This window comes from Camelina sativa, chromosome 9 (assembly GCF_000633955.1).
Source record: "Camelina sativa cultivar DH55 chromosome 9, Cs, whole genome shotgun sequence".
Classification (NCBI taxonomy): Eukaryota; Viridiplantae; Streptophyta; class Magnoliopsida; order Brassicales; family Brassicaceae; genus Camelina; species Camelina sativa.
This window is the reverse complement of record NC_025693.1, coordinates 34,599,723-34,618,517: the sequence shown is the minus strand read 5'-3', so window position 1 is coordinate 34,618,517 and position 18,795 is coordinate 34,599,723. Positions and strand designations below refer to the sequence as shown.

Genomic DNA, 18,795 nt, shown 5'->3' with positions numbered 1-18,795 from the left:
TTTCTCAATATGTATTTAAGTTGGATGCGTAATGTATAATACTATTCTAATTTATATAAGTTTTATGCAAACAATATCATCGTTGTCAAGCTCATATCGTCTGTTCCAAAGTAGGCATGGGCAAATTATACGTTTCTACCCAAATTACTCGAACTGAAAACCAAATATGCACCCAAATTATCCAAAATTACGATTGTATATATAAAAACATTAATATTTGTTATTATAATTATATACATAAAAAGGTCATATCAAAGTGAGATTATAACTATAAAGTGAATCACGCTCTTAGGTTTGGCGGAGGATATCTCGCTGCATCATTACTCAAGTTACAGCCATATGTTGCTGAGTTCACTCATAAGGGAGATAAAGATAAATTAAAAAACCTTTTTCTTGTCCAATAGTTGTAGCCAGCTACCACCACTACAAGATCGACTGCTTGACATCATAGGTGTATCAAGATTCACCAGCTGGGTTTTCCATGATTAGCCACAGTGGCCTCAAATAGTGGTTGACAAGAGATTTTAACATTGGTTGTAGCTAGAGGAATTCAATGGTTAGTTGAGTAGATCATTAGGTTCCTTCCAGTTTCAATCCCAACAAGAGAGACATTCCCAAAATATGGATTTTTGTAACTGGCTCTCGGTCCCAAAAAAATTTGAATCAGTTGAGAACTCGTGAAGAGAAAGCAAAACTGGAGTTATTTTGTTTGGTTCATGCCACGAATACCACATTTTGTTACAAAATAGTTACCCATAAAAGAATTGTGATCTATTGACACGCACGTCCCGAAATGAGTTTGTATCAACCTTGTATTTTGTGTGGGAGCCAAATAAGAACAAAGAATTTGTTTTTTGGCTTGCCTCAAAACTACATAGTTCTATGACTTCTGATTGAGTAGTGGACGATGTGATTGGCGAACATGTCGATCCGAAGAGACTCAGAACTCTGAAACCTTATATACTAAATGGGAATGTTATATGAAAATATATCCATTTAGAACTATTTTATCAACCGGCCGATGCTCTTGCGAAAGAAGCCTGTTTGTAATAAACCCTAATTGATAAATGAAATATCGCATGTTTGACCCAAAAAAAAGAATTATTTTATCAAATAAAGTTAAATGAGCTTATCTTGTAATATCTAAATGAAACTAGAAATAAATGGACAACTTGATAAGATCTATTTATTAATAAAATATTAATTAATGATTAATAAAAAGAAGAATTTGCTAACTAACTAACCTATTTATTGTGTCCAACGGCTTCTAGAACTCAAACTCTCAAAGGGACTCAATGCATTTTACTATATCTATAAGCAACTTATCCTCTTCATCTTATTGGTTAGTATGACTTTGACTTGGTTGGTTGCCAGATCACACGACGCTTCCCTAACGGGTTAGACGAAATAATAAGATTATTTAAAACGACCTACTACAAATCACAATTATGGTTCAAGGTCGCCTAGATTCGCATAAATGGACTTTAATTTACTTATTGTTTCCTAGGCATTAGTAAAGTGATTATTGACTAATTGTTGCTATTTTAGGCAAACCTTTCCTTTAATGAATACTACTGTATATGATAAATTAATGCAAGACATGACCAATAATTGATCAAAGTTTATGGTTCTTTATTTAAATACTACTAAAACTCAGATTCAACAAGGCTAATTCTTACTCTACTCATTGCTTCTCTACAATTATTTAATGAGTTTTGCCATTGTCTTTAACGAATTAAATGAGTATCTTTTAATTGCACTTAGTTTTGTGTAAAAAAAGCAGATGCAAACAATATTTCTAATACCTTAATTAATGTCGAAAAATTTACTTCAACCTGTTTATAGTTATTAGTATCAAGAATCTGCATGCAGATGCAAACAATATTTAATTGCAGGTTATTATCAAGTTTTTTATGAAGAGACAACTATTTGGCTTTTTCTGTTTTCAATTTCAAAAACCTTTTTATGTGTTCATGTTTAGCTGTAAATTCTTTATCTTGGTGAAAACGTTGTTTAGTTTTCTTTTAAATAACTAAAGTGTGAATCAATATTTCATCAATTTTGTTGTGCCCAAATAATTTTGTTCTCATACTGCAGAGGACAGGTATGAGGTATTTTTTCGCAGACTACACAAATAACCATAGTTGTATAATAGCATTTTGTATTTGGGTACTGCACTAAGTTATCTCTGAATTGGCTAATTACAATTAGAAACCATAACATTTTCCTTTAACACAAAAAAGCATAACCTTTTTCCATAAACGTAAGTGAAGACAAATTCTTAAATTAAGTGGGGTGTATTCAACTTGACATTTTAAGTGATTTATGTAAAATTTATAAATCCTATGTTATTCAATCATGAATTTAAAAAAGTCTTCTGAAATCCACTGTTATTCAATTATGAATTTTAAGAATTCTTCTGAAATCCAATGTTATTGAATTAATTATTTAAAAATCTACCTTAAAATCCCATGTTATTCATAACAATTTGTAGATTTGGATTTTAATAATTTTTTGGGATTCTGGAGGATTTGAGAGGATTTCTTTAGTTAAAAATACAGAAATCCAAATCTCATAGTTTTAGGTGGGATTTGAAAGAATTTTACAACAAATCATATCAACCTCCATAAAATCATCAAAATTATTTAAAATCTCATGAAAACTAAAATCACTTGGAATATTAGATTGAATACACCCCCTAAGTGTTTTATTAAAAAGATCAAACATGGAACATCTATTATGGTAAGACCTAATTATTAAATACATGTGCAGTACTACTAACCTTCCCACGAAATCAAGGAATAATACAGAGAATTTTGTTAACTACAAGACAAATTATCCCAGCTCTGACCACCACTTTTCCTTTTGAAACCCAAAAGAGTGAGTATGCGGAGTTTATTTAAAATATTTTGTTTTTACTTATTAGAATTTTTAATTTCCAACAAAATTTTAACTTAAATACTAGCATTTTCCAACACTTATTTATCTATGATAAACTGGAAAATGTATGATATATGCACGTATGTTGATTACGAGGTGGTAGTTGGATCCGGTCTGAACGTGTAGTAACTCTGTTCACTGAAAATAATTAGTATTCTTATTGGCCAAATCAAAGCAGTCAGTATTAGCTGTATTGTCTTATTTAAACTTTACTAAAGCTATATATAAAAAAAAACAATTACTTTTACCCTGAGTTGTAAAAAAAAAAAAATCATATTTAGAAATATGTTTATATTGTTCCATTTGAAGATTAAAGATATTAAATTTAAACTAAATTTACAATTCTTTTTTAAATACTATAAAATTAAAATTAGCACGAACTACTCGAGTTTTACCACATTTCGTTTCGTATGTAAACAATGTTCTTTCGGTTTAGTTAACTGATCCTTTTCAATAATAGAAGTTATTGAGAAGAAAAGGAAACAAAAAAAGTAAAGTCATGGTGTATGCCGGGGATACCGCCTGATCATGGGCAAGGTTGTAGCTCCAAGGATACAAATGTTGTCTCACAATGTTTTTCATAATAAATAAATAATTTGATTGACATATGTAGATGTCAAATTATTTTTGTTTAGAACAAATATATCGGTTATCCATAAATATGATCATAAACTCTTTGATAAAATGGGCTTGTAAAGTAAGAAATGATCGAGTATTGTTAGTAATGGACAATAAACACACACAAAAGGGATAAATCCATCCAAATTAAAGAACACCCAAAGATTGTATGAATATAAAAACACACATAGCTCCCAAAAAAGAACTTGTCTTTCATTCTCATCTCTTTCACAAACCCCCCAATCTCCAACAAGAAGAGACCTCTCTCTCTCGTATAACTCTAATTCTCTCCACCACAGAAGTCACACGTGTTATCTTTCTTCATCACCATGAGCTCCTCCCCGGTCGTGAAAGGCCTGACCGACGAGGAGCACAAAAACCTCGAACAGGTTATCAAAACTTACCATCGGTTCGAACCAGACCCAACTACTTGCACTTCTCTCATAACCCAACGCATCCAGGCTCCCGCCTCCGTGGTTTGGCCTCTCATCCGCCGCTTCGACAACCCTGAACGCTACAAACACTTCGTCAAAAGCTGCCGTCTTATCTCCGGCGATGGAGGCATCGGAAGCGTCCGAGAAGTGACCGTAATCTCCGGCCTCCCAGCGTCCACCAGCACCGAGCGGCTAGAGTTCGTTGACGATGAGCACCGCGTTCTGAGCTTCAGGGTCGTCGGTGGTGAGCACCGGCTCAAGAACTACATATCAGTGACGTCGGTCAACGAGTTCTTGGATCAAGACTCAGGTAAGGTCTACACGGTGGCTCTTGAATCTTACACCGTTGATATACCCGATGGGAACACAGAGGAAGACACAAAAATGTTTGTGGACACTGTCATCAAACTCAATCTTCAGAAACTCGGAGTTGTCGCCACAGCTGCACCTAATGCATGATGAATAATTTTCAAGGTTCTTTTCTACTCCTATAATAATTATTCTTATATTTCCCTTCGGTGATTACTGATTATTTACATATTTTTTTAAGATTTAGCATATGACTATTGGAAGCAAATGTTTATTTCGATTCCGTGAACGAGACTGTTGTTGCATAACGCATATCAGTTCTCAGTTTGTTTTATTCAATAAATGGCAAATCAAAATTTCTGTCATTTGATTCTGCTTTTTCATATATCTCTCTATATTAAATTACTTTTGGACTAGTTTTAATGATGTATTGTATACTTTAAATTGGTATTTTATACTCTTAATACTGGTAAGTTGGTATATTAGTTATCATTTCTTGTCGAAAATGTTGAACTAGAAGTTGTTTATTTACCTTACCACACAACCATTCTTCTTGTTTCTTATTAAGGTAAATGTTTCTATTTGTGCTAGGATTGTAATTATATCACCGTTCAAATTGAGTCCACTATATTAAAGGTTGTTAAAAAACGGTAAGCATTGAATTGCAATTATTATATTTTTCCAGTTAGTACAAAATAATATAATAATTTTTTTGTGTATAAGAAAAGGAATCTAATGGTCTAGATTCGTGTAGAAGTTCTTTTGCCTTTCATTTCTTTAAACTTTAAAGTGCTGGAAAAGAGAAGTGAGTCACATTATGCATGCAGCCATGTACTACTTCCAATGGTTGTGTCTCCACAAGTTGTTCTACCTTTTCTGATAGAAAGACAAATACTGTTTTTCTATTTCCCTTGTTGACAATCTTTAAATTATACATACACACTCTTGATATTTTCTTGTATAAATATCTATTATATATTAAAGGGAAATATTGATCTAATCATTAACTCATAAGTACATACAATGTCAGTGGAAAAATTATTATCTAACTATTTTTATGGATCAAGTGAAGTATGGATATTTTTACAACTTTATCCAACATTTCTATCATCCATATATTATCGAACAGCCAATTCACTATACTAATTCAGTTTTCAAAGATCGCAAACATTTTAGTCAAAAGAAAATGTTCTCACAATCTATTTTTAATTTATTAACGAACTAATTAATCAAAAACTGACAATATAATTCTAGTTTTTTCGGTTAACCCAAAAAAAAAAAAACTGAAAACCGTGAGTATCAAAATAAAAGTCAAAACTAAACCAAAACAAATTAGATCTTTGTTCAAAAAAAAAAAAAAAAAAAAAACCAAAACAAATTAGATATGGTTTTAAATATGATAATAAGATATATATATACATCTGCTCACTCAAGCCCAATTAGGCCCAATCCCAAATCGTATCAGATTACCTGCAGCTGCAAATCAAATCGACAGCGACTTCTCACATTCACATTTCTCTCTTCCGTCGCGTCAATTCGACGGTGAGCTCTTCAGACCCAGCTGGATTGCATGTTTATGTATGTGATTTCAGAATCAATTTCAGCTTACTTTAGGATTTAGCGATGAGTTGCGATAGGATCAGCGAATTGCCAGATTCTTTGCTAACACAAGTACTCTCATACCTTCCGACCAAAGATTCCGTCAAGACAAGTGTTTTATCCAAGAGATGGGAACTTCTCTGGCTTAGTGTTCCTGTTCTTGACTTAAAGGTCAGCGATTTCCCTGACGAAGACTACGCGAGATTTATCGACAAATTTATGGATTTTAATCGGAATTCACGAATGCAAATGTTCAAGATTAAGTATGATGATTACACTTACGACGATGATCGGTTAACCGGATGGGTTAGTACAGCTGTTAACCGTGGGATTGAGCATTTAGATGCTAAAGGGTTTGAGACTGATATGTGTATCAGAGAGTTTATGCCTCTGGACATTTATAAGAGCAATACGTTAGTGTCTTTGGTGCTTGTAACGGTCGGAATCGTGAATCCCGAGTTCGTTGTTTCTCTACCTTGTCTTAAGATCTTACATTTAGAAGACGTTTGGTATTTTGATGATCCTTTGATCATGGAGAAGGTTATCTCAGGTTGTCCTGTTCTTGAAGATCTTGTTTTGATTAGGCCTTTTGATTTTTGTGATCTAGACGTTCTGCAGTTTCTTCGTTTGAGGTCTCTGACTCTTAAACGCTTTCGTCTCACGTTTGAGTATAGTAACGGTGGTACATTTTATTCGGTTGAGATTGATGCTCCAAGACTCGAGTATTTGAATTTTAATNTTACACTTACGACGATGATCGGTTAACCGGATGGGTTAGTACAGCTGTTAACCGTGGGATTGAGCATTTAGATGCTAAAGGGTTTGAGACTGATATGTGTATCAGAGAGTTTATGCCTCTGGACATTTATAAGAGCAATACGTTAGTGTCTTTGGTGCTTGTAACGGTCGGAATCGTGAATCCCGAGTTCGTTGTTTCTCTACCTTGTCTTAAGATCTTACATTTAGAAGACGTTTGGTATTTTGATGATCCTTTGATCATGGAGAAGGTTATCTCAGGTTGTCCTGTTCTTGAAGATCTTGTTTTGATTAGGCCTTTTGATTTTTGTGATCTAGACGTTCTGCAGTTTCTTCGTTTGAGGTCTCTGACTCTTAAACGCTTTCGTCTCACGTTTGAGTATAGTAACGGTGGTACATTTTATTCGGTTGAGATTGATGCTCCAAGACTCGAGTATTTGAATTTTAATGATGACAATTCTGATATGGTTATAGTCAAGAACCTGACTTCTTTGTTCATGATCGATATTGATACTGAGTTTAATGTTAAGCTTGGCGGTAGTCCTTTGGAACCGGGGGATTTAAGTAAGAGAGATACTATCCGTGATTTTCTCACCGGTGTATCTTGTGTAAGACATATGATCATCTCCCTGCGTACTTTAGAGGTAAATATGTACTTTGTGATGCATATATGTAACAAGAATTGTACTTTAATTACTTATGATGTATCTTCTTGCAGGTCCTCTATAGATATTCCAAACTCGGACCGATACCGAGATTCGATAACTTGTATCGCTTACAAGCTGCGATCTCTGGATCCTTATTGCAGTTGTTGCTCGTCTTTCTTGAGAGCTGTCCAAATTTGGAAAACCTCATCTTGGTAAGATTCTGTTTGATACTTTGATTTGGTTGGTTAGTTAATGACATCTCTAGATATATTGTAAATCCAGCTTGTGCCCTTGCAGGACTTTGTTGTTTCGACGGAGCCTGAGCAAGGTGGAGTTGACTATGTCCCTCAATGTTTGTTATCAAGTCTGGAGAGTGTTGAGATTAGAGAATTGGTTATAGGAGAAGAAACCGGAATGAAATTAGTGAAGTATTTTCTCAAGAATTCAGTAGTTCTCCAGAGACTCACTCTGCATTTTAAAGATTCTTCGATAGCAAACCAAGATTCAGATATCAAAAAGGAGCTTCATACTTTCACAAAGCGTTCTCGGAACTGTGAGGTCATCATACATTGACAATGTTTTTAGAAGACCAATGTAGGAATCTTTGATTGCCCATATGCTTGAGTCGCAAGAAAATACCTAGGATACCATAATGATGTCTTCTCTCAAACTATATACTCTGATACTTTTAGCAACAGAGAACTGTCAAAAACTTCAGAGTTCAGATTAGAAAATAACATCATATTCATCATATATATATGTATTTCTAAAATTTAGTTACAAGCTGACACATGGTTGAAGCTTTAGACATAGATTTCAACTCATTAATCATCATCAGATTATTCTCTGTGCCCATTGAATGTAGAGAGATCGTAGCATTCTTTAAACAACGAGCATTTTTCAAAACGTATACCGCAACTTCTATGTCTTCATCTGTCCCTGAGTAGCCTATCCATTGAAAAGTCTCGAGATGGAAGCTTAAGCATTCAGGAACGGAGCTCGGTTTAGAGACTAAACACGGTTGATCCTCGATATCATAGTTGGGATGTGTCTGAGAAACGTAAAGGCATTGGATTAAAATTAATTCAAAGCTCTCGAAAACATATTCTTAATTAGAAGGTAAAATTGTGAGTTTACGTGGTTGAGCTTGAGAGCTTGTAAATTAGGGAAATCTTTCAGCAAACTCAGAAGTAGATTTGACTGAAAATTCTCATAAATGTTTAACTCCAGATAAAGAAGCTGCTTGGGGATGAACCTATTTGTATGGTGAAAAACCTACAACGCAAGAAAACAAAGCTAAAAGCTGTATCATGAAAACTTCAAAGAATTAACAAAACCTAGATAGCGGGAAAAGAAAGATCTTACCATTGAAGGATATAAATCTAGCCAAAGATGCTTAGCCGAAGTAAGAGCTTTAAGAAACTTTCCAGTTTTTGACAAATTAACTGCCACATGTGCATCTACCAATTTCGGCATATCCTCAACAGAATCAAAACTACCTCTGCGATCCTTGATCTCCAAGTAATTCAAAGAAGGAGCATTTATCTCAATTATTGAGTCATCTTTAAAATTATAAGCAGCCTCTTTAGTGATGAATAATCTTTCTAGAGAAGGGACTGATATGGAGAACAAAAAACGGCCGACAGTGCAAAGTCTTTGGAGGAAAAGACATTCAAGAACAGGACACGACGATAACAGTGTACCGAATGATTCTTCGCGCTTGAAGTTCACACATGTGAGATATAAAGTTTTCAAAGACATGAAGCAAACTGGAGAATCAACAACATCAATAAGAATCTGGCCTTGGAGTTTCAAAACAACTACTGTGTGAAAGACTCTGAGGTTATTTGGGAAAGTGATCATACTATAATAACGAGGGTAAGACGTAGACGTAGACGTAGAGGTGACTGTGACTTCGAGGAGAGTGGAACTAATTCTTGGAAACAGCAGTGAATCTAAGAAGTCAAAGGAGGGATTCTTAAGTTTAAGGTTTAGGGTTTTAAGAACCGGACCTTTATGTAATTCCAGTGACCTCTTGCAGAATTTGTGATATCTATATGAACCAATGTTGGGACAATAGTTCTCATCATACTCAAGTGTTGGCATCATCTTCCACAGAGATGTCCATCGTTTAGATAGCAAACTTGTGGCCATAGCATCACTTACAGGAATGAATGAGAGTATTCGGAAAAGCAAATCGTCAGGTAAGTGAGTAATCCTATCTAAATATGTAGGTTCAGTTTCCAATCTTGCAGCTTTCATTGCTCAATGGTTTGATCTGAAGGAGGGGGAAAAAACCCTAATTTTTGGAGTAAGAGTAGAGCAACAAAATCGTCAGATATCTAATTAATTTTGTTTGAGTTTCTATCTTTTTAATCAAATGAGATTATTAAATAAGGGTTTTTATAAAGAGGTCAAAGAAATAAAATTAGTTGAAAGATCTCACCTTAATTACTTCTGTTTGATTTGTGTTAAATTAGATAAAATAAAATTAGTTGAAAGATCTTACCTATTATAGCTTCCTATATGAATCCACCTAGCTTCAATTAATTTACTCGAATAACAATTTTGTGGCGATTATTTTTATCAATACACTTATCTTTTCGGAAAATAATATCTAAAATCATTAATAAATAAAAACTAAATAATATTGTTTGTTTTTTATTTTATTTTTATAACTCAGAATAAATACTCAGATCTATGGGGAGATTTTTTTAAAAATATATAACCACCTCTCGATATGATTGTCGCTGTGTTTCGACTTTCGAGATAAAAGTTAAGTTGATACTTGAGTGGTGTGCCTCTGTAATTAAGTGATCTCTAGAGGATCTGAAGATCCATCCTCTCATTAAGACTTCCCGATCCTTCAACAGACTTATTGGGGAACATGGTTTAAATGTAAAAATAATAAATTCAGCCACTATCACTGCTTCTACGCATCAACATGCATGTGCATTAAATCAGGACTAATACCAAAGTCACAAATCAATACTATTTAAAAATAACAAATGCAATCTTTTTTTTATGCACACACATATAGTAAACCAAAATATGACCACATTAATAAATTTGCTTCTAGATAATCAAAGAAAAAGAAAACCAAAAACTGTGTATAAAAGGGGCTCATCATTTCTCCACATTGTTCATCAGCTCTCTTAATCCTTATCTAGCTCTCTCTTTCTACTCTTAAGCATAAGAGGTACGTAGTCTCGATGTATATTTCCTCAAGTGGGTAATGTTTTAGAGAAACTAATGACTAATTATGGAACAAAATAAAATCTTTTTTTATTGAATAATGTTTTGAATCAGTTCTCGATGGCCCGAAAGATGGAAGCTAAAGGCGGAAAGGGAGGGAATCAATGGGATGATGGAGGCGACCATCAAAATGTAACAAAGATACATGTACGAGGTGGTCTTCAAGGAATTCAATTCATCAAGTTTGAGTATGTCAAGGCTGGACAAACAGTTGTTGGACCAATCCATGGTGTATCAGCTAAAGGTTTCACACAAACGGTAAGCATGTTAAATATAGAAATACCTAAACTCTTTTTATTTGAGAAAATCCATGAAATTTGTTGAAAAATTTAAATGGTTTGTTACAATCCATGATCTAATTTAGAAAGAAAATAAAAATGTCAAGATGTGTTAAAAAAATGAAGAGATAGTGTAAAACTAGTATAGGTTGATTTATCACGAAACCAATTATAAAGAGATATGTGTTTTATTTGGGACTCACATGAAAGGTTCTCAAATGAAAACTGATTCGATCGTTTGTTTTTTCAAAAACTAACTTTTTAATATTTTAAATTATTTTTAGCGATGAAAGAGTCCCATTGCCTATGTTATATATCTATTCGGAGGATCCTGAAATATACTATTTATTTTTGGTTTACTCTGTTTTCTCACAGTTTGAGATTAATCATCTCAATGATCATGAACATCTGGTATCAGTAAAGGGTTGCTATGATAACACATCCGGTGTGATTCAAGCACTTCAATTCGAAACCAATCAGAGGAGTTCTGAAGTCATAGGATACGATGACAATGGCGCTAAGTTCACACTTGAAGTCACTAGTGGAAACAAAATCACTGGGTTCCATGGATCTGCTGAGGCAAATCTAAAATCTCTTGGAGCTTATTTCACACCACTTGCTCCCATTAAATTGGAATACCAAGGTGGTTCTGGAGGCAGCCCATGGGACCAGGGTTATCACACCGGCGTAAGAAAAGTCTATGTTGCATATGACTCCACTGGGATATCGCATATCAGGGTCGACTACGACAAAGACGGCAAAGTGGAAACGCTTCAAAACGGGGATTTGTTACATATGAATCCGCCAGGAAAACCAAACGAGGTTCTAGTTTAAACGTTTCTTACTTTTTTTTAAAAAAAATTTGGAAAGATATATAAATCTAAGAAACCCTTTATTTGTTTTTTGCAGTTTGCAGTGGACTATCCATATGAATATATTACATCAATGGAGGTGACCTGTGACATAGTCCGTGGCAGCACAGACTGAGTTAGGTCGTTAAGTTTCAAGACATCAAAAGACAGAACATCTCCTACATATGGACATAAGGGTGGGCGAACTATCGTGTTTGAGAGCAAAGGGAGGGCTCTTGTCGGGCTCCATGGAAGGAGTTGTTGGGCTATGGATGCTATAGGTGCATATTTTGGTACGATCTCTATTCCTCCCACGGAGAAACTACAAGGAAAAGGTGGTGATGGAGGTGAATCATGGGATGATGGAGCTTTCGATGGTGTGAGAAAGATATATGTGGGACAAGGTGATAATGGTATTTCATCTGTCAAGTTTGTGTATGACAAGAACAACCAGTTAGTCCTAGGAGAAGAGCATGGAAAGAAGACTATGCTTGGATACGAAGAGGTGATTATACTACTTCATTGTTATTTCCTTAAACTAACTATAAAGTTGTATTATAATTTTTTTAATGAACCACTTTCACAGTTCGAGTTGGAGTATCCGAGTGAATACATCACGGCAGTGGAGGGTTATTATGAAAAAACATTTGGAAGTAACTCTGCAGTAATAAGCATGCTTAAGTTCAAGACCAATAAACGAACCTCTCCGCCTTTTGGAATGGAATCTGGCGTTAGCTTTACACTCGGAAAGGAAGGTCACAAAGTGGTCGGGTTCCATGGAAAAGCTAGCCACGAGCTTCATCAGATTGGGGTTAGTGTCGCACCAATCACCAAGTGACGTCCTTAAACTATATTCTCATATTGAATTTGACCATGCATGTTGGTTAAGGCCTCTCTCGTATCTCCACCACTTTACTACGTACGTGTGTCGTCGTCTCCAATGGTTTTATTTTGAAATCTATTTCTATTAAGCAATCTCGTGTAATAACAGCAAGGTTTTCGAACCAGGTTGACTTTTTAACTATTAAAAGAATAATCTATTTTATTGTTCACAAAATAATAAAGAATAGCTATGTCAGTTTATCACTTTATCTCACAAATTTGAGTTAATAATTTCATTTTGATAGGATTTTGATCACAAATTGACCCTCAGAAAACAGATTTAGATAAGAACAAATTTGTTAAAGACACATAAGTTAAATTATTAGGGATGCAATATCTAATATGGTACCAGAGTTCAATCTACATCAATCTAACCCAAATTTGATATACCAGTTCTTACTTAAAAATATTAAATTATATGACTAGAAGAACCATTATCTCGAAACGACATATTAGATATACAATATACCGCAAGGAAGTGATTGGACAATGATTTTGACATTGCATAACACATATGAAAATTGTTTTTTGACACTCATTACTAATTGTTTTTTTTTTGTTTTAAATTATTCCGACATCAAAATGTAATTGTCTGATCGGTAATTTTAGTAATAATATAATTTCAGGAAAAAACTATTTTTCTCTATTTTTTCCTATGTTTTGTGTAGAAAGAAAAATGTAAAAAGTTAGTAAAGGTAAAAAGGATAAGCGGTTAAAAAAAAAAGTAAAAAGTGGGGAAAATATCTAAATTATACAACAGCAAGGTTTTGTCCGCATATATAAACAATCTTTTTATACCTCTCCCTCAGTCTTTTTTCTTCTTCTCCTTATCTCCTCCGCCTCTTTCTAGGGTTTTCTCTCAAAAAATCCAAAAGCTCGCTCAAAATCATCAAACCATGGCGGACGAATCTCAATACTCATCCGAAACTTACTCCAACAAACGCAAATACGAAGAACCAACCGCTCCTCCACCATCAACCCGCAGACCCACTGGCTTCTCTTCTGGTCCGATCCCATCTGCTTCACCTGATCCCACCGCTACCGCCGTTCCTCCGCCGTCTTCCTACAACAGCGTTCCTCCTCCTCCCTTGGATGAAATCCAGATTGCTAAACAAAAGGCACAAGAGATCGCTGCTCGTCTTCTCAACAGCTCTGATCCTAAACGTCCTCGTGTTGACAACGGTGCTTCTTATGATTATGCTGACAAAGGCTTTAGCTCATATCCTTCTTCTGGTTCGTTTTTTTGAAATCTCTTCTCGTGATTTTTAAGAATTAGGGTTGTGATTAAAACCTAATTGATTTGTGATTTTGGTTTTTTGATGTAGAGGGTAAGCAGATGTCAGGGACGGTTCCATCTTCGATTCCGGTTTCGTATGGTAGCTTTCAGGGAACTACTAAGAAGATTGATATTCCGAATATGAGAGTTGGTGTTATCATTGGTAAAGGTGGAGAGACTATTAAGTATCTTCAACTTCAGTCTGGAGCCAAGATTCAGGTCACTAGAGATATGGATGCTGACCCTAATTGTCCTACAAGGACTGTTGACCTAACGGGGACGCCTGATCAGATTTCAAAAGCTGAGCAGTTGATCACTGATGTCCTTCAAGAGGTAGTAGTCCTACTTCAAGTTGTTGCTAATGATAGTGACTAAGTTGGTGTGTGGTTTAGGTGATTGAAGTAGATTGATTACTAATGCTATGTCTAATACTTTTGGTTCAGGCTGAGGCAGGTGGGTCTGCTGGTTCAGGTGGAGGCGGCCGTAGGATGGGTGGACAAGCAGGAGCTGATCAGTTTGTTATGAAAATTCCTAATAATAAGGTACTTGGTGTTCTAGAGATAGGCTGATTTCTGTAATCTGTGTCTTGTATGTAATACATAAACTGTTCTAGGTTGGTCTGATAATTGGTAAAGGAGGTGAAACTATCAAATCTATGCAAGCGAAGACTGGAGCTCGAATTCAGGTTTGTATTTTCTTTTAATTGTTCAGCTTCTTTGTGAAACAATATTTTATACCAGGCTTCTCTTTGTCTCCAACTGGTGAAATGTTATTCATCCTGTAATAATTTGTCTGCAGGTTATTCCTTTGCATTTGCCCCCTGGAGACCCAACGCCAGAAAGAACTTTGCAGATTGATGGGATAACCGATCAGATTGAACATGCTAAGCAATTAGTTAATGAAATCATCAGTGGCGAGGTATGTTTGATTATTTTGTTTGTTATGGATTGTGGCAGGCTTCTGCCGTTTCTATTTTTCTACCTGAAATTGATACTGTGTTTTGATTACATTATTTAGTTGTCATCAGCTTTAGGTTTATCTTACCGTTTTCTTTAAACCTGCTCTATTATTCAGATAATAGGTTATGTAGGTTACAGTAGTTTCACTTAGTTAATGTATCAAATCCTAGTACTCAGTTTTGCTTATGATGAGCTATACTTGTGCGTTCATTACCGTTGGTATTAGCTCCACTGTATAAGCATCTACAATGTTGTGCATCGTTCTTCTATTCCACTTGTTTGCAGGGGTCGGTTCTTTTTAAGACTTTTTTGGATTTTCTTGACTAATTACAAAAGATATCTCATCTTGATATTCATTACCTTCATTTTCTTACTATCTTTTTATGGCAGATTTTTATTGACCCTTCCTTATATCTTCTTACTCTCCATCTTTTTTAATAATCCAAAATTTACTATGTACATAACATGGTTTGTCGCGACTCCTCCTATCAAGAGATATTCTTAGCACATTCACTTTTCAAATTGTATTTTTCTTAGTAGAAAAATTCTGTTGTCTATGTTTATGGAGTATATGCAGACATCTATGTTTCATCGCTTCTGGCCACAGTCAAGGTGGTTGATCCTACACTGGTATGGGTAGCCTTTTGTAAGGTTGCTGAATTGTTTCAGTCCAACCTGTGGTGATAGTATATCCAAACAGTGTTATACAATAAATGTCACTTTTTGTTAAACTGTGCTTCATTATTTGTGTCAAATCACTTCCGTTCAGCGATACTTTCTAGTTTTAATCATCAGGGTATCACCAAAGGTGGGCGACTGACATATGAAGACCTATTAGCCATTTTTTCGTGCCAATATTTTGCTAACCTAGTAACTGTTATTTTTTTTATTATGCCTCGTTTGCTTGCATCAATTTTTCCTGGATTCATATCTCGCTAAACCCTTCAACCATTATTTAACTCCAGAGAGTTCATACCTCAGCTTGAATCTGATAATATGCATGATTATTGATATTGTTGAAAACAGCACTCTTTAGTTGGTATTAGGTTACTTTGCTGCACAAACATTGCCTTTAGAACATAGGTTCCATGTATATATATATGTTGCTTTTCTGCAAAAGCTTCTATAGTATTCGTGGTTTTTCTTGCACCCATTTATCTCGGATAGGGAAAGGGATGGGCTTCTGCAGGAGTAACCCAATAATTTCACCAATCAGTACGGTATGTAGGCATCACCATTACCCTTCTAGAATATGATATGATCTTGGTTGATCCTATATGGACAGATGTTGGTAAATGACGTAACCTTGTATTCCTCTCGATCTAGTCTTTGTTATCTGCTTTATATGTCTCTGCCTCTGTGTTCATGTGTTTATATGCTGTGTCATCCTTTTATTTCCCTGAGTAAGTTACCTTAGCTTATTATAATGGTTTGTTTTATGCAGAACCGTATGAGAAACTCCTCAATGGGTGGAGGGTATCCTCAACAGGGTGGTTATCAAGCCCGCCCGCCATCAAGCTGGGCACCACCTGGTGGTCCGCCTGCACAACCTGGTTATGGTGGTTACATGCAACCGGGAGCATATCCTGGTCCACCTCAGTATGGTCAATCACCTTACGGGAGTTACCCTCAACAAACTTCAGCTGGCTATTCCTCTACCTGGGATCAATCCTCTGTGCCACCATCTCAGCAGGGTGCGCAAGGTGAGTATGATTATTACGGTCAGCAACAGTCACAGCAACCAAGCACTGGTGGTAGCTCAGCCGCACCGACGGATACAACAGGCTACAATTACTACCAGCATGCTTCTGGTTATGGCCAAGCTGGTCAGGGATACCAGCAAGATGGGTATGGGGCTTACAATGCCTCGCANTCTGCAGGAGTAACCCAATAATTTCACCAATCAGTACGGTATGTAGGCATCACCATTACCCTTCTAGAATATGATATGATCTTGGTTGATCCTATATGGACAGATGTTGGTAAATGACATAACCTTGTATTCCTCTCGATGTAGTCTTTGTTATCTGCTTTATATGTCTCTGCCTTTGTGTTCATGTGTTTATATGCTGTGTCATCCTTTTATTTCCCTGAAAAAAGTTACCATAGCTTATTATTATGGTTTGTTTTATGCAGAACCGTATGAGAAACTCCTCTATGGGTGGAGGCTATCCTCAACAGGGTGGTTATCAAGCCCGCCCGCCATCAAGCTGGGCACCACCTGGTGGTCCGCCTGCACAACCTGGTTATGGTGGTTACATGCAACCGGGAGCATATCCTGGTCCACCTCAGTATGGTCAATCACCTTACGGGAGTTACCCTCAACAAACTTCAGCTGGCTATTCCTCTACCTGGGATCAATCCTCTGTGCCACCATCTCAGCAGGGTGCGCAAGGTGAGTATGATTATTACGGTCAGCAACAGTCACAGCAACCAAGCACTGGTGGTAGCTCAGCCGCACCGACGGATACAACAGGCTACAATTACTACCAGCATGCTTCTGGTTATGGCCAAGCTGGTCAGGGATACCAGCAAGATGGGTATGGGGCTTACAATGCCTCGCAACAATCAGGATATGGTCAAGCTGCTGGTTATGATCAGCAACAGGCTGGTTACGGCAGCGCCGCTAATCCGAGTCAAGAGGAAGACACATCTCAAGCTGCTCCGCCATCGTCAGCTCAGTCTGGACAGGCTGGGTATGGTACAACTGGTCAACAGCCTCCTCAAGGAAGTACTGGTCAAGCAGGGTATGGAGCTGCTCCAACTTCTCAGGCTGGTTACAGCAGTCAGCCACCAGCGGCTTACAGTTCTGGATATGGAGCTCCACCACCGGCTGCAAAGCCACCTGCTTATGGTCAGAGCCAGCAGTCTCCAGGTGCTCCTGGCAGCTATGGTAGTCAGTCTGGGTATGCTCAACCAGCAGCGTCAGGGTATGGACAGCCTCCAGCATATGGGTATGGTCAAGCACCTCAGGCATATGGGTCTTATGGAGGATACCCACAAGCTGCTGCTGGTGGGAGCTACTCGTCGGATGGATCGGCTGGAGCCGCTGCCGCTGGTGGTGGTGGTGGTACTCCAGCTTCACAGACTGCTGCTCCACCTGCTGGACCGCCCAAGGCATCCCCAAAAAGTTGATATGTCTAAGGATAATTTTCAGCTGTTATTACAATACAGGCTTCCATGCTCTTATCTTTTTCTTGAGGATATCTTAATGTTTGTGTTTGACGTTTTAGTTTCTACATTAAAAGATAATGGTTAATGTTATGTCGGTCCGCTGTGTCTTCTTACATCAACTCAAATTTACCACAAATGAAAAAAAAAAAAAAAGTAAGCTTTCCCACCGAAACTTATAGATTTGCCTCAACTCAGAAAAATACATCGTAAGTCATACAATATCTTTCCGCATTTTTCTATCGGTAACCCTTGCAGCAATTTTAAAAGTTTATCGGTTTGGAAATCTTTAGAAAAAGTTTATATGTGAAAAGAAAAGAGAGACTTAGGCACACCAAAGTTTATAAAAAGAGTTCTTAAAGAATGTGGCTTTATTGGGAAATAGATGTGGAGAATGCTCAGTTGCTCACTAAGCCAGATTCATTTATTGGCTTGGGTGTTCAAAAGCAGATATTTTAGTAAGCCTGAACCTGTAAATGCTCTAGAGTCTAATACCTTCTTATGCTTGGAGAAGCATTCACGAAGCACAAAGAGTATGATCTAACAAGGAGCTCGAGCTGTGATAGGGAATTGGGAATCACTTGATATATGGAAACACCAATGGCTCTCAGCACCAAACCAGCTAAGGCTATTCAAGTAATAAACTTGCTTTCAAAGGAACACCACCAGGTTGATGAGAGTGGTGGAGACATTGTTTATTATCGTTGCTGTTTTCTGATGAGGATAAGAAAAAGATTCTGGAACTTAGACTGGGAGGTACGGCCGCAAAAGATAGATTTGCCTGGGAGTATAGTAAAAAAGGACACTATTCAGTTAAATC

General features: G+C 36.5%; 4 protein-coding genes and 1 pseudogene across 5 annotated transcripts; 4 read left to right on the top strand and 1 right to left on the bottom strand.

The window, feature by feature from the left end:
• Nucleotides 3,650-5,261, top strand: LOC104714069 (abscisic acid receptor PYL2-like). The gene is made up of 2 exons (XM_010431314.2): nt 3,650-4,466; nt 4,893-5,261. The coding sequence occupies exon 1, from the start codon at nt 3,888-3,890 to the stop codon at nt 4,449-4,451; it is 564 nt and encodes a 187-aa protein (XP_010429616.1). The 5' UTR covers nt 3,650-3,887; the 3' UTR covers nt 4,452-4,466; nt 4,893-5,261.
• On the top strand, nt 5,752-8,054 carry LOC104714068 (F-box/FBD/LRR-repeat protein At2g26030-like). Of its 2 annotated transcripts, none has more exons than XM_019229750.1 (4): nt 5,752-6,440; nt 6,908-7,300; nt 7,375-7,515; nt 7,601-8,054. In XM_019229750.1, the coding sequence occupies exons 1-4, from the start codon at nt 5,925-5,927 to the stop codon at nt 7,874-7,876; spliced, it is 1,326 nt and encodes a 441-aa protein (XP_019085295.1). In that variant the 5' UTR covers nt 5,752-5,924; the 3' UTR covers nt 7,877-8,054. The 2 variants fall into 2 exon arrangements, with proteins under 2 accessions (XP_019085295.1, XP_019085294.1); XM_019229749.1 differs by having other exon boundaries at nt 7,586-8,054.
• On the bottom strand, nt 8,070-9,565 carry LOC104715960 (putative F-box/FBD/LRR-repeat protein At5g56810). Its single transcript, XM_010433325.1, has 3 exons — nt 8,669-9,565; nt 8,441-8,578; nt 8,070-8,354 (listed from the first exon to the last, which is right to left on the bottom strand). Exons 1-3 carry the CDS (start codon nt 9,563-9,565, stop codon nt 8,070-8,072), a joined length of 1,320 nt encoding a protein of 439 aa, XP_010431627.1.
• On the top strand, nt 10,411-12,805 carry LOC104714067 (annotated as a pseudogene).
• On the top strand, nt 13,389-18,086 carry LOC104714066 (far upstream element-binding protein 2-like). The gene is made up of 6 exons (XM_010431312.2): nt 13,389-13,802; nt 13,895-14,178; nt 14,289-14,387; nt 14,459-14,530; nt 14,644-14,763; nt 16,941-18,086. Exons 1-6 carry the CDS (start codon nt 13,466-13,468, stop codon nt 17,937-17,939), a joined length of 1,911 nt encoding a protein of 636 aa, XP_010429614.1. The 5' UTR covers nt 13,389-13,465; the 3' UTR covers nt 17,940-18,086.